General features: G+C 36.2%; 1 protein-coding gene across 3 annotated transcripts; it reads right to left on the minus strand.

Annotated features, from left to right (window-relative positions):
- Window positions 1-8,811: 8,811 nt before the first annotated feature.
- LOC26514363 lies at window positions 8,812-12,142 on the minus strand. 3 transcript variants are annotated; one of them, XM_014908514.3, is made up of 3 exons: window positions 10,252-12,142; window positions 9,187-9,759; window positions 8,812-9,126 (listed from the first exon to the last, which is right to left on the minus strand). In XM_014908514.3, the coding sequence occupies exons 1-3, from the start codon at window positions 10,854-10,856 to the stop codon at window positions 8,919-8,921; spliced, it is 1,386 nt and encodes a 461-aa protein (XP_014764000.1). In that variant the 5' UTR covers window positions 10,857-12,142; the 3' UTR covers window positions 8,812-8,918. The 3 variants fall into 3 exon arrangements, with proteins under 3 accessions (XP_014764000.1, XP_014764001.1, XP_032311555.1); XM_014908515.3 differs by having other exon boundaries at window positions 8,812-9,120; window positions 10,252-11,506; XM_032455664.2 differs by lacking the exon at window positions 10,252-12,142 and adding an exon at window positions 9,822-9,904.
- Between the last annotated feature and the right edge of the window lie 3,763 nt (window positions 12,143-15,905).

The raw sequence follows: 15,905 nt of genomic DNA on the forward strand, positions 1-15,905 counted from the left end.
TAGAGATGGTGCTAATGGATTACAGGATTATCTTTTTGATCAATCTGCAGAAAAAAACAAACGTCGGTTTCACACTGGAAACGCTCAGAATTAATATCCCTCAAATGCAGCTAGGAAGGAGTTCGCAGCCAAATCGCAATTACCAACGCATCCAGGTGTTACCGAATCGAATGCTTAGAACCATAACCATATCCATAACCTGGTACGTGCGCGGCTCTAAGTTAGATATTATGATTTCATAATCCTTATATAATATAAATATAATATATAAGGATTTAATATAAATTTTTTACATTCCCTTTCATGTGATGTTAGAATACTTATTTAATATTGTACAGATTCTTCACTGAATAATAAAAAAAAAATAAAAATAAATATATAAATATATAAATAAAACTTTGACTTACTAAGATAAGACGAAATGGTTTCTCCATATTTCTCTATAGTCGACTCTACAAGCTACCTGTAGCTTCGATCTTGGTGCTGTTAAGGTGGTGAATACTTAGTGCCCTGCACTAAAGTATTCCTCATAAGATAGTCTTGAAAAATTTCCGGAGCTCTTAAAAGTATGCAGACTATATTTACTGGTGTGCAGGCCCAGGACACAAACCAGTTCGTTTTTTTTTATACATTTTTATATTTATTAATTATTTTGTTATTTTAAAACAACTTAAATTAATGGGATATTGATTTTTCTACTACTACATATAAGGCTTGTTAAAATTAGTTTCTATTTACATTTGTCTGCTTGGGAGATCTTTAAGGTGTACTCGTTTCAGCCCTTGGTACCCTTTCTCATGCAATTCTGCGCTCTCTTAGGAGGTGCCAGACTAGTACGTTTTAGTGATTTTGAAGCTTTTCTTTCTATTTTTTAGCCTGATCGTTTAATAATTATTATAATCGCCTACTTTAGGTACCATCAGGTTCCGTGTGAGTTCCGTTTTATGAGCCAGGCGGACGCCGACGACGGCGGCGAGCAGTTCCATTCGTGGTATCGAGAGCGGGTTCAAGGGAGCGACTTTACTTTTGGTAATGACTATATTTGTCATGATGTCAGATCATTTGAGCACGCGAAGATAGCACACATCTGCATATCCGTATTCGCTCGCATCGACAGAGGTATGTAGTTCGACGCTATAGACGGTATGCAACAATGGTGAGTAATGTCGTGGAATATGTACAGACTTAGCTTGTGATAGTATTTTCAGCCATTTTGTCCAGCAACTCTGTAAAGGTTCCGGTAATTCGTCGTCCCATCCAACCCCTGATCTTGCAGAAGAATTTTAAGGCCAATAGTATAACAGGACTAAAATCCTAAGGCGTCATAAATTGACATCAGAACCTGCAGAGCTTTCCTTTTAGTGTGGCGTGCCGTCTCACTTAGTACGTTTCTTTTTAGCTTTGCGAATCTGAACACATATTTAAATGAATCACTCGTTGGATCCCAAAACATACCCAAGACTTTCTCAGCATCTCCTAAGTCTACAGCCTACAAAGGCTGCGTTGTGGTTGACTCTCCATTTAATGCGTTTAAGACTTCGGGTGAATTGGAAGTCCAGTTTCTGATGTGAAAACCACGAGCTGAATGTATTTGTTTGACCGCCTTAGACACTTTAATAGCTTCCTCTTCGTCGTTTAGACTGTCTATATAATCGTCGACGTAATGAACTTGGGTGATGGCTTCATAGGCTCTTGGATACTGCATCTTGTAGTCCTCCGCATTTTTGTCCCCGACATAATGAGCTATACAAGGAGCGCATCCAGTCGAATCTTATTGGGTTTGTTGGGGTTATGAGCTATGAAAATTGGAAGGTACCAGATATGGTTGTGATAGACTTCCTCATTTTTTAACTCGATGGCGTAGCCTCTTCCTAGATCTGGTTCTCTCTCATTTTTAGCTTTCAGACAATTTAGACGTTTTAGTGCGTTTGTGTAGCTTTCAGGAACTACGGTATCTTTATGACGGCACGTTTCCTGCATGTTTTTGAAATCTTCTTCATCATCTTTAGAGCGAAGTGTCCTTGGAATTACGGATTCTACGTTGAAGCTTTCTTTAACGGCCTTATCAATTTCAGTCCAGTTGCATTGACAGTGGTGCATAGAAAAATGTTTATTATCTTTTCCGGATCCCTGCACACCCCAGCCTAGCATGCACTTGAATGCGATGAGATCATTCCACCTTTCTTCTTTTATTTTCCGGGGAACGGCTAAATTTCAATTGTCTGTTCCAAACAGCAACATTGGTTCAGCACCATTATATTATGCAATCGGTAATCGTTTCAGGTGAGTGTATTTATTGGTTAACTCCTTGATGACCAGAGTTCGGTAATCCTAAATTTTTTACTTTGTGTATGTGGCTTAACCAATATGGTCTGTTGGTGTCTATGCTAGAGACTTTTATGTTAAAGCAAACGGATTCGTTCTCCCTTCTTGTTGTTTGGTTCGTCCACTGCATGCAGATCGGGTCTGGAGTACCTTGGATGTTTAGCCTTTTGAAGAGTTTTTCGTCTATAAATGAACGAGTTGATCATGGCAGCGCTTGAGTCTTTTTGGTGCATAGCCCAAGTCAGTTTGTAATGGCTGGGCAGTTTATCTACTAACCCTCTCAATAGCAAGAGGTTGTTTAGGTGGTCATTAAGATGGCAAGCTTCCATGGTGGCACAAATATTTTGTACTGCTAACGCATTATCTATTGAATAGTTATCTACGCATAATTATCTAATCCATAATCTAGCTTGTCCTGTTTTTTCACAGCACCGGTTGAGCGTCCGGCTGTTGGAGCAATGTTGGTTGGGTCTTGCGAAACGGCTCCTTGGGCAGCGGCTGTGTCGGCGTCAGTCAGCGAGGTTGCATCAGGTGGTTGATTACTGCAGGAGATGCATTTCCATTCTTTTGTATTCTGGGTGTTCTCGTCTCGAACGCAGCCAAAGTGGTAACACGTCATGTAAATTTCGCAATGCACCCATATAATGTCTTTGCCGGTACTACTCTTTTTGCATATACTGCATACTGTTTGGTTGTATTCACGGGATATCATGATTATTATTTATGTTCTTGCTTCTTGTCTCTGATGAGCTATGCCTGTTTTCAGCCTTATAAGACAAGATAGAACTGAGCTGGATTTTTTCGTTCGCGTTATTTGCGCAGCAAGTTTAATATGTTTTGTAGGTATACTTCGTTTTTTAGCGGTGACTACTCGCTTAACTTCGACGTCTTTATGTATGCGGTGCGATAATGTAGCGGAACTTCTTCGTTCATGTATGAATAGACACGTACGCGGCAACAAAAGATCACATACGGAGAGTTTTAGTAAGATTTTTTTTTAAAGAGTGTTGCAGCCCGGGATGTGTTAATGTCAAAAAACAAGTTTTGATAGCACGGTTTTAAATTATTGAATATTTATTTAATCGAAATATGTAGGAGTCTAACTCCTACAGACTCCTTGTTTGGACTTTTACCAGCTTTATGGATCATCAACACGGCATTAAAAATTAGCATCAAGAAGAGGACAGCTTTGAAAGGTAGTGCCTTCAATGTCGAGTTTTCTAGTCCATCATCCCCTGGCGTTTTCTTATACTATAGCGACTTAATGTGGGGCGAAGCATCCTCAACCGTTATTGCTTGTATTGGGCGACGCATTTTCCCGGGGCGGTCTGCACCTCATTCCAAGTGGAAACTGAAGAAAATTAATTTGGTAGCGTGTCAGCAATCGCTTCCGCGTGCTCACTTAGCGATCTGTCCCAAGAATTATCATCTCTCCTCATGGGAAACTTTGGGGACACCTGTTTTTTGAATTTCTTCCATAGTGAATGGTTTGTTGAATCATCCGATGAGATGCCTTCAAGTAAGAGATCGGTCTGCTTTTGCTTGTGCTGAGTAAGTAGTTTTGCCAACTGATTGGAAATCCTCCGATATATTCTGTTAACAACGGGGTTGCTCGTTCGACAAAATTGTCTTCGTAGTCTTCTCTTAAGTATTAGCAAGGTGACGATCGTAGGTCGGAGATTGGATTCAGACAGTCGGTTTTGAGAAGTGTTTCTTGGAGTGGCAAGAGGAGCAGAGTAAATTTAATCGCTAGAATTAGCTGGGGAATTTTGAAAAGCTACTAAAAGGCAGGAGCCTCTCGCGTCTGCTCTAAAATTACTCTAGGACATATTTATTGCATTAAAATCTTATACGATTAAAAAGAGTTTCCTAAGTTTTTCAATAAATTTTTAAAGTCCTCGATAGTCCATGAGATGCTGGGGGGAAGGTACAACGCAGCACCACCACCTTTGTTAGTGGTGACTTGAATGGTGGCCATTTGAATCTTATCCAGTCGAATTGGCTCATGTTGGAAGTACGAGAAATCCTGTTTAACTAAAATCGCTTCACCTCCTCTGGGATTATTGCTAGGATGATCCGCTTTATGAAGGTTGTAGCCGGATATAAAGATTTGTCTATTGGGTTGAAGCCATGTCTCGGTGATTAGCATCAGGTTGAGATTGTGTTTTTGAAGGAATTGTTTCAATTCTTCTGAGTGCGCATCAATTCCGGGCTTAGATTGTGGAGGTCACTGTAGAGCTAATAAATTTTAAGCATAGTTGTCTAAGGAGTTGGTTAGTATCTTGCAGTTCATTAAAAATGGCTTGGAGAGTATCCACCTTCGCTGCAAGGGCTTCTATGGCTGCTTGCTATTTGTTGGATCTGGTATATGTAAGCCTGAGACAGTCGATGGTGCTGACATGTTACAAAGTGCGGCAGGATAATCCTGAGCACACTTGCCGCATGTATACGGGCGTATGCATTAATTTTTGGTATGTCCAAAACCTTGACATCTATGACGATGTCCATTTTTTTCTTTGGTATTTCCACCAATACCAGTTGACGTCCGATAGTTTTAATTTTCAACGCCTCTTTGTTGATATCCCTACCGGCCAGATCAATGAAAAATAAGTTGTTGGGAATAGATCCCTCGACTGATCCCTTCTTCTTTTGGGAACGAAATTTTCGAGGTCGTGGATTTACACACTTACGACTTCGTTTCTGCATTGCTTGAAGCTCTCTTTGAATAGCTGGATGGGTGTAGAGTTAGCCAAGTGTCTATCACTCGGTACGCTTTGTCTTCTTTGAGCTGATAATTGCGTTGCATTTTTCTCCTTTAACAAACGCACAAGGCTACGATAAGGCTGAAAGCATTGACTTTTACCTTGTTGTTCCTTAATCATGTTAATCATAAAGTTTTCAGCACCTATGACACTTTAAATTTCCTTTTCCATTTGGGAGTTTGGGTCATACATTAGTCATCTTTTGGTCTGTTTCATCAGCTAATACCTCAGCGAGGGCAAGTTCAGTATCTGTTAGATGATCTTTCTCATTTATTGACAATGAAAATCGGTTGGTTGATGTGGGAACTTCCTGAACGTCTTCCGGACGTTTTATGGAACTGGGTTGGCATCTTTCGCTTCAAGAGGGTTGTCTGCCATTTTGGCGTGGCTTGAAAAGTTTTTTCCTGTACACTCATTTCGGATGCACATTTTCGGATGTGATGGTACTGGTAAAGCTCATTACGCATGAAATGAAGCATACTCCTCCAATAGTCGTACTAGTGACTGCATAAGTGCTGCATCCAGCAGTTGATGTGGTTACTGAACATGTGCCTACGGAGTTATGGGAATGGTTAGTGCGGCTCGCAGTTCAACAGGCGTTAGATTAGCAATCTTCTTCATTTCTTTGACTTGCTAAGACAAGATGAATTTGTTTCTACATATTTATCCATAGTCTTTTCTGCAGTTTCAATCTTCGTGCTGTAGTCAATTCGTGGTCAATGCTATTAGAGCCCTGCACTAAAGTTTAACACACCAAAAGAACCCTTGTGCCCTGCACTAAGGCTGCCATACAAGATTTCTTGAGAAATTTCTGGAACACAACATAATGCAGTTGAGATTGCAGTCGCAGACCCAGGACACAAACCAGCTCTCTAAATCTTTTAACAGCACAGATGATTAGCACGTGCTTCCTGTTGCAAGGGCCACCGACCTTTGCCTCACTTTATGAATAGTCAGCACTCTATTACTCACACTATACCTGACTTCACACGTGAGATACTATTTTATGTGCCACTATTCTGGACTTTTCCTTTTTTATTTAACACAATTTATTATCGCATTAATTCATATGCGAGTTTGTGTTTTTTTTTTAGTGTACACAAATGAACGAAGTTTTTTCTGACACTCTCTTCACATGCGTCCCTTTAAAAAGCGCCCGGAAAATATAAGTGCGGGGTATCATATAGTAGGGAAACTCGACTATAGCCGTATTTTCTTCTTTGTTTTAGAAATGTGATACCAATTGTCAAATATACTTTTAAAATGAACAAGTGATGCGATGCGATTGTTTTTTTTTTGGAAACTTGAATTTCCATGAATGATTGGACCTTTAAATGTCAAATTTTGATTAAAATAATTTTGTAATTTTTTTTTTTGGCCTATGGGCAAAAATACCTATTCCTTATGGGGTGTATACCCATACCTTCTAATATAAAATGGCCAAATCGAACCATTTTTACAGGAGTTATATACTTTTTATTCTTTTTAAGTTGTTTATTCCAAAACATATAAAAGTATGCAACAACAAATTTTGTTGGAGAATCTATACTTTGCAAAGTTAAGTAAACTTTGGGTGGAATACATAATAACCGGATATCGGTTTTAGTTGGGAATCTTGACCGGCTTTTCTCGTTGTACATAGATTAATTTTTTAATATTAGAGTTAAAATATAAAATATTAAATTTAATCGTAAGAAACTGTTTTAGTTCAAAACAAGAAAGGAAAGCTAACTTCGGGCGGAGCCGAAGTTGAAATACCCTTGCAGTTGAGTCGCAGTCCGCTAGGTGGCGTCACGCATCTTATTTTATTAGATATATAGCGGATCGTATATAGTCGGCCGATCCTTATGAAATTTGGCATATTGAATTATTTTGCCCAAAGATTAATCTGTAACAAGTCCCATCTTTCTAACTTAAAAAACACCAAAGTTATGCCAATTCCGATCGTTCTATGACAGCTATAGGATATAGTCGGCCGATCCTTATGAAATTTTGGTCAAATATAACATGTGTGGAAAGTCCCAACCCTCTAACTTAAAAAACACCAAAGTTATGGCATTTCCGATCAATCAGTTATATGGCAGCTATAGGATATAGTCGGCCGATCCCGGCCGTTCCGACTTATGTACTGCCTGCAACAGAAAGAAGGGTGTGCGCAAAGTTTTAGGTCGATAGCATTACAACTTAGAGACTGGTTTGCGTATCGACTCAGAAGGTGATTCTGATCAAGGATATATATACTTTATAGGGTCGGTGATGTTTCCTTCACTGCATTGCACACTTTTGACCAATATAATAATACCCTCTGCAAGGGTATAAAAATAAATAAAAAAAAATCAGGCACATGAGCGTAAGAATATTTTTTGTGCAATTTTGTACACCTAACATTTTTTCGTCACCAAAATAGTTATAAGATATTTTGGGCTTAACATGCGGGTTCGCACCGGTATTTTACCTCGTCAAGAGGTTTGTTTTATATGATATATTATATTATTTTAATTTTATAATAATAATTTTCTATAATAATTTTATTGAGGCACTATTATTTCAATCAAAAATTTGTTTTTTTAAATGTTCTTACGGCAGAATAAATAACTATCAATAATAAATGACCATTTTGGGCATTATGTGTTAAATTAAGCCAAATCAAAACGGCCACAATAGTGACATAAGGTTGTTAATATTGGGCGTCGTGTGTGCCATTTTAAAATGGGAACAATATTACTGTTTCATTAGATAATGTTATGATCTATGTAATGATATGCCCAGTATACCTGTAGGGTATTATGTTCGAACTAAAATGGTCTCTATAACAACTTATCACTTAGCTCTACTTCTAACTTGAAATCTTCTATTTTAAACACCATTTTTGAGCAACACTCTTCTTCGAAATCACAATCACTATCGTAATCAATTTCCTTTACTCCCGGATCTATCCCCGCGTTCAGCCGTACGTTATATGACAGAGCCCCTCGGTTGGTTGGGCGGGAGGTTAGATGTACGTATGCTATGCAAATACCCTCAAAGAAAAGAGTTTCTTCTTAAACCAAGTAAGTGGAGTTTTGGAAATCGATCCAGAACGACTTTGCTTAATTCCAAAATTTTTAACTTTAGTAAAAATTTCTAAATGCTTTCATTTTTTTTTATTTGAGGTCACAACTTAATGTAAACTCAATCAAGCCGAAGAATTAAAAATTATCTGCGTTCATTCGATCTGAAGGAGTGATATACTAAAAATGAAAGGTATTGTTTTCATTAGATCAATTTTATCCAAACATTTTCCAAAAGCCAACGGCTTGGGAGAAATTTGTGTGAATATATAGCACTTTTGATTCACCAAGTTGGGCACGTTTCGTTTCAGCTCCCAAACACTTGTCGATTTGTATCTCAACCATCCGACATGCCTTTTAAAAGTTATTCAAGAAGAACGATTTTTAAAAACTTTCCCAAATGAAAAAAGTTTTTCAAGTTTTTATCACTAAAATTGTCCCATACGCGATTGCCTTTTTTTTTTTTTTTAAATTTAAAAAAAATGTGGATATGTTTGTTATAAAAATTTAAGAAACTACGGTTCTACGATTTGTTAATTTCAAAACGTACAAGGTATGCAAATTTTTTATTAGTAAACAAATAATAACTAAAAAAGTTATTATATGTTATTCAGTTTTTCTTACAATTTTGACGATATGGTCAAATCTTTCATAAATTATCAGCATTTTACGTATTTATGTGAATAAGTTTATTGTTTTAGAAGTATTTAGTCGATACTATCTATTTGAGTAAATACTTTGAATTTTAAATACAAGATTTGCATAACTTAGAACTTTATATTTAAATAAAAGCATAATCTCTGTTTGTTGTATATTCTTCAGTCTCCTGTATTAGTAGTCCAGTTTCAGAGATTTCTGCGCTTGTTAACTGATCGCTTGATTTTACTTTTTTGATGGCGTTGGACGAAGACCGATCATCTTTAAATAACGTGTTATTTTGCAACTGAGATATTTCTGCAGGTGGGACCATTGGACCTAAAACGCTGTAACTTTTTTAAAAGATAATTTAGTTAAATGTTTCAAATCTATGTAAATATTAAGAAGCTTACTTGAGCGAGTATGTTGAACGATACAGTGGGGGTGGAGTGCTTATTCCGATAGAATGGACATTGGGGTAGTAAACAAGAGTGTACTCGTTGAGTGAAGTTAGATAGGAAGGCGGTGGGGGTCGGTGCTGAAATTCTGTATAAATGTATCCATCTCGAACCTGTCGATTATTGCAGTGAGGGTTGTGGCAGTTGTGGCAAGTTTCAAAACGCCTAAAACAGCTGCAATCATCTGCGTCGTCAAGAAGACTTAACCGCCAGATAGCACCTGAAATGACTATTAATGATACTCCGATTCCAATCATTAATAGCGCCGCGCTTAAGTATTGAGTTGAGTGTTCCAAAAGACCCGTACTTCCAAGCACAATGCCACCAAGAGTGAATGCTACTCCTCCAAGTGCAAAGACGCCAATCACAAACGGCAAAGAAGGACGTAAAAACCACTTTCGAAAACTGCATCCTCCTATCGGGACTTCGTTGGACGACCCAGTTATGTTAGTACTATTGGTACTAAGTAAGCGACTACCGGCCACTAAAGAATTGCCGGATAAAGGTACAGTTACGTTCATCATATTGCTGCAAATTTAAAAATATACCAAGGAATGAGATTAATATTTGCCACGATGACTATTATCTACCTAGGGTCTACTCTACTGCAGGAATCGATATTCCTTTTAGCAGGTAGGTAAAATTATTCTTTTTCAAATCTGTATGTGCTCTTCTAGCAAAGTATAGACTTTTTCTGGTGTGGTAGTATCTAATAGATGCTAGGCCCTTATGGGCCTTAAAGTGTACATTAAACAGGAGTGTCTTGCTTTCTTGCTATTTTTTATAGTATAGTTGGTATTTAAATAAAGTATTAAGAGAGAAGGCATTTTTTTAATAGAACAAATATCCAAAAATCTATTAAAAAAGTTGATCATTAAAAACGATTATTAAATATTATTTTAAATATATGTATGTAAATATTATATAATTATTGTTCTTGGAAAAACAACTTTTCGGCTCTCTTAATTGCAAATAGATTTTTTATAAATATAAATTTAAATTTAAATTGATTTAGATTACCTGTGGTCATGATGTGGATTCTGTTCCGCGATTCCACGTCGGTGTTGGCAGTACTGAAAATATTGTATACTATTTGTACGATCTTCTTCTGATGATATATTTCTCGTTTGCTGCACCGGTGTGTTAACAGATACCGTGCTATCCACATGGTTTTGTCGACGATCCCTGTAGATGTTACTATATTGGGGAGGATATCCGATCTCCAGAGCGGCCATTACGGTAGTTTCAGATGACGCCGAGCAACGTGTATCCTTGGCAGTGATAGTACTCCCGTCCGAACATTTTTCGTGTTTAGAGACAGAATCAGATCCTGAGCTCAGGCTTGCGTTGAGCACGTTTGATGAAATTACAGTGCCAGAACCTACTATACACTGTTCGGTGCATACTTTCTGCTCGCTGCAGGTGCTAAGTTTTCTATGAATTGAATTGATGTTTACTCTGTTATCTTCGCGAACTCTGTGAAGGCTGTTGTTGCTTTGGCAGGAACTTATTACGATTTCAGGAATGACAAACGCTCCACAATGCCTGTTGGATTGACATTCGGGCATTGATCCCAGTAGTGTTCCGTTTTCAAACACAATATTTGATATTGACTTTAAATCCATGGTGTAGTGAAGAACAATAAATTTATATAATCAAAATTTGTAGTTAGATAGACAACGAGCACCGTCACAACTATTTCACATGTAGATATATTTATGTATTTTTATATAAACCGCAAAACCGCTTAAGCCACTTTAGCATTGATATCGCTATTTCAATGCTATTCTGAAATTTCCGTCTGTCACCTTCCGAGTGTGCGTATCTTCAAAAACTGTTTTGTATTTTTGTAGTTTTCGTATCTATGGCTTCATCGAATTCTGGTTTTTCAACTTCTGTTCCAATCTATCGTTCGTCTGTACAACCACCACCATAGTTCGAATAATGGTGTTGACTTAAAACGGATGATGCATTTAGCTCCGACTATGCGTGTCTCGGTAAAGAAAAAACGCACACCCTCGCACACTCACCCTTGATGCCATATAAGAACCTTTGGCTCGCTCTTCTACTCTCTTCCCTAAAAGGCATTCATTCTTTACCTCTCTCTAGTATATAAATAAGAAAATGGACGGCAATTCGTTCTTAAAATATTAGACTGATGTTCCTGTTGAATAAATTTTTCTCAATTATGTTCTTAAATCTGTGTCTGCAGTCTTTTTAAAATTTTTTTTAATAGATTTTGAAGGAAAGATACAATATTGGATTTGCTTTTGCATTAATGTCCATACAGACATTATCTTCTGTAAAAAAATTTGAAATATTACAATCATTTACATGAAAATATTCTATATATAGTGCATTATTATCGTTATATTTATATTTGTATTGGAAATTTTTTAAGAATCATTTGAAAAAAAATTAAAAAAAAAGAAACATTAGGTGGATTTATTTTGAAATTTGATATTTATTTCTACGAAAAAACGTTCAAAATGTATGTATGTACAGATGTATCTGAATGGCTTAGGATTTTATAAAGAGGAAACGGTTTCAGGGTACAGAAGACAATAGGAGTTTAAGGCATGAAATTCCTCATTTAGCGAAAACATCTGTCGACTGTAAGTATCTATGGGACGAGTCTACCAGTGGATGGAGTAAAGACTTAGAACTGTGGACGGCAGTCTATGTACGTACACGTACATACATGTATGTATGTATGTGACAAACCAACCGCTGGCCGTAATGAGCGGGAAGACGACAACAACATACAACAAACATATGAACATAAAATGATTGAATTTATTATTTTATGAAGAGTATTTCTATTTTAACTTTCCCAACAAATTTTAGTTTGAGACAAAAGTTAACAAATTGCCAAATAAAAAAATTATTTTCCACCAAGCTTCATCTTTTTAGTTTTTATAGGAGTATAGGGATACTCCTTAAGCTCAATAGTTTCAGCCCAGTTTCAGACGGAGTTCCTAAAATATTGTTAGTATCTCCCATTTCTGTTATATAATTACTCAAAATAATTTTTAAGCGTCGTAATAAAAGATCATATTGTTCAGAACTTAAGTAACTAAAACTAAGGAGCTCAGCACTATATAACGAATATTATTTAGAATAAGCCGCCATTTGTAATACAACTTGGAATAAATCTTTTTAGTGACTTTTTTTTTTTAACCTTGCAGGATATATTTATTACGGCCACATGTTTCTAAAGCATTGTAGAATCATCCTCGTCCCTATATATGTTCATAACACCCCCAAAACACCAAGAAAATAATGTTGCTATCTCAGCAGTATTGAAAATCATATCACCGCCTTTTCAGGGGCGTAAAAACAAAGTTGGTTACATGGGTTTCGCTGTTTCAGACACTCTATTTTTATACCCTTGCAGAGGGTATTATTATAATATTGGTCAAAAGTGTGCAACGCAGTTAAGGAGACATCTCCGACCCTATAAAGTATATATATTCTTGATCAGGATCACCTCCTGAGTCGATATGAGCATGTCCGTCTGTCCGTCTGTCTGTCTGCCCGTCTGTCTGTCTGTTTCCACGCAAACTAGTCTCTCAGTTTTAAAGCTATCGAGTTGAAACTTTGCACACATCCTTCTTTTCCTTGCAGATAGTATATAAGTTGGAACGGCCCGGATCGGTCGACTATATCCTATAGCTGCCATATAACTGATTGATCGGAAATGCCATAACTTTGGTGTTTTTTAAGTTAGAAGGATGGGACTTGGTACAGATTCTATATTGAACAAAATAATTTGATTTGCCAAATTTCATAAGGATCGGCGGACTATATCCTATTGCTGCCATATAACTGAACGATCGGAATTGGCATAACTTTGGTGTTTTTTAAGTTAGAAAGATGGGACTTGGTACAGATTCTATTTCGGACAAAATAATCTGATTTGCCAAATTTCATAAGGATCGGCCGACTATATACGATATTCTATATATCCAATAATATAAGATGCATGGCGCCACCTAGCGAACTGTGACTCAACTGCAAGGGTATATACACTTCGGCTCCGCCCGAAGTTAGCTTTCCTTTCTGGTTTTTATGTTAAAATGGTACCTCCGACTTTACAACCGCGCCAAAAATTAAAAATCGCATATTTTTCAATATGACTTCGTTCATCCGCACAAGAAACTAATATTTTAAGTAAATCAATTCAATTTTTTATTTCCGATAACACTGTAAGACCAGACTTTACGCACCGTAAGATAACAATTTTTTGAAGCGACTCCGGCCGACTGCCCGTCACGGGATAAGTAATAATTATTTCTTAACAAAAAAATTCCTAGATACTCTCCAAATCTGTTTTTTTTTTTCAGCCTCGGAAACCATCCTGCCCCCATAAGGTAGAAAGATTGGACTTGGTATAGATTCCATTTTGTGCAAAATAATCTGATTTGCCAAATTTCATAAGGATCGGCCGACTATATCCTATAGCCGCCATATAACTGAACGATCGGAAATGGCACAACCTTGCTAGTTGTAAAGATGCTTGGACCTGTTTCCAACATTTTTTGTAGGAAACTAATTTGATGGTGAAACCTTCGGTGAAACTGTCGGTCCGATATATATATAATAATACTTATATTAGGATATATAATTCTATATATAATAATATATAGTATATAATAATAGGATATAATAATATATCCTATTAGGATATATAATAGGATAGTACGAATTAAAATTTAGAAAAGGTTTCGTTAATTTACTAATTTCATTTATTTTAAAAGTCAGTTTAAACAAGAAAGCTATCTTCGGGCGTGCCGAATAATACTTATATTATTATATACATAATAAGTCGGACCTAAATGCAAGGGTAAATCAACTTCGGCTCCGCCCGAAGATAGCTTTCTTGTTTAAACTGACTTTTAAAATAAATGAAATTAGTAAATTAACGAAACCTTTTCTAAATTTTAATTCGTACTATCCTATTATATATCCTATAGCTACCATATTACTAAATGATACAGATACAGATACAGAAACCATAGATACTATATATATAAAAAACTAGAAAGAAGTTAACCCTTGCAGTTAAATAGCAGTTTATATTATTAGATATATCGCATCGTATATAATGGTCTGATCCTTACGAGAATTTTACTATTAAATCAATTTTCATAATCCACATAAAAATGTTGGAAACAGCATCTTTACAAATAGCAAGGTTTTGCCATTTCCGATCGTTCAGTTATATGGCGGCTATAGGATATAGTCGACTGACCCAGGCCGTTCCGACTTATAAACTGCGTGCTGCTAAGGATGGGGGCTATGGGTCGGAGATGTCTCCTTCACTGCGTTGCACATTTTTAACCAAAATTATAGACATAGGACATGTCAGAATATTTTTATTGTAATTATCATTGTAATGTTTTGTAAATATTTTTAATTTTTTCACCTGCATTGCATATTGCACAACAAATGGATATATAAAAAAAAATTTTGAAAGATACTTGACCTGCGCTTCATTCATAGAAGCTTTCGTGCAAAATCTTATAGCTCTATCTGTTATAGTCTCTAAGATCAACGCGTTTATACGGACGTGGCTCTATCGACTCGGCTTTTTATGCTGATGAAGAATATATGTATATACTTGAACGGAGTTGAAGATTATTTCTTCTCCCTGTTATATTCACACATTCACACTAATACGTTATTGAGAATACGCTATTGTAACATACTTAACGAGTACCAGGTATAATAAAAATATACAAAGAATTGTTCATACATATATTACGTTATCAAGCTTGTGATGTTTTTTGACATTATTCCAGTGTTTAATCAAAACGTAATGCGAATATTTTCGCCATTTCGCGACCCATTTTGGAACGGAATACCAAGACGTTAATACTAGAACGAAACCGATCTAGTCTCTCAATTTTAAAGCTATCGACTTAAAACGTTGCACACATCCCGCATTTATTTGCATGCAGTATATATCCAATCTACTATATCTAATAGCTGTTATATAACTGATTGATCGGAAATGCCATAACTTTGGTGTTTTTTTAGGTTAGAGGGTTGGGACATTCCACTGATGTTAGTTTTGGCCAACATATTTTATCTATAATTCATAATATTTAATTAATATCATTCAATTTAATTTTTTTAGGGATCGGCCAATTATATCCTATAACTGCCAAGTAACTAAACCTTGCTATTTTTAAAAAAGCTCCAACATTTTTATTAGAAAATTGATTTGATGGTGAAATTTTGATAAGGATAGGCCAACTATATACAATCCGATATATAAATATATATAAAATAGGCTGCTAACTAATTGCAAGGGTATATCAACTTCGGCTCCGCCCCAAGTTAGCTTTCTTTTCTTGTTTGTTTACGTAGAACTATTAACTATCTTATGGGTGGGATCAAAAGCCGACCTTGAAAATTGTCCAGCTTGGTATTTTAATGTTTAAGCATTAACTTAAAAGGGGAAAATATTTAAAAATATTAAGTTATAATTCGTTAGAGTAATGTTCTTGAGAGGCTAAATTTATTTTTATAACTACATATTTTCTTTATATTATTGCATTGTATTTAAAAAAGTTTTTTTAACATGAAGGTACCTACTCCAAAAAAGGGATTTCTTGAATAAATAAGAAAATTTAAAATAACTATAAATAAGAAATTATTTTCTCAAA

Source organism: Drosophila ananassae, chromosome 3L (assembly GCF_017639315.1).
Source record: "Drosophila ananassae strain 14024-0371.13 chromosome 3L, ASM1763931v2, whole genome shotgun sequence".
In the NCBI taxonomy this organism is placed as follows: domain Eukaryota; kingdom Metazoa; phylum Arthropoda; class Insecta; order Diptera; family Drosophilidae; genus Drosophila; species Drosophila ananassae.

What these genes read in the sequence shown, in the direction of transcription:
- LOC26514363 (XM_014908514.3), bottom strand. Translation starts at nt 10,856, where the DNA reads ATGGATTTAAAGTCAATATCAAATATTGTGTTTGAAAACGGAACACTA. An exon ending in AATCCACATCATGACCACAG is followed by an intron (nt 9,760 to 10,251) that starts GTAATCTAAATC and finishes TTAAATTTGCAG; the next exon opens with CAATATGATGAACGTAACTG. An exon ending in CGTTCAACATACTCGCTCAA is followed by an intron (nt 9,127 to 9,186) that starts GTAAGCTTCTTA and finishes CTTTTAAAAAAG; the next exon opens with TTACAGCGTTTTAGGTCCAA.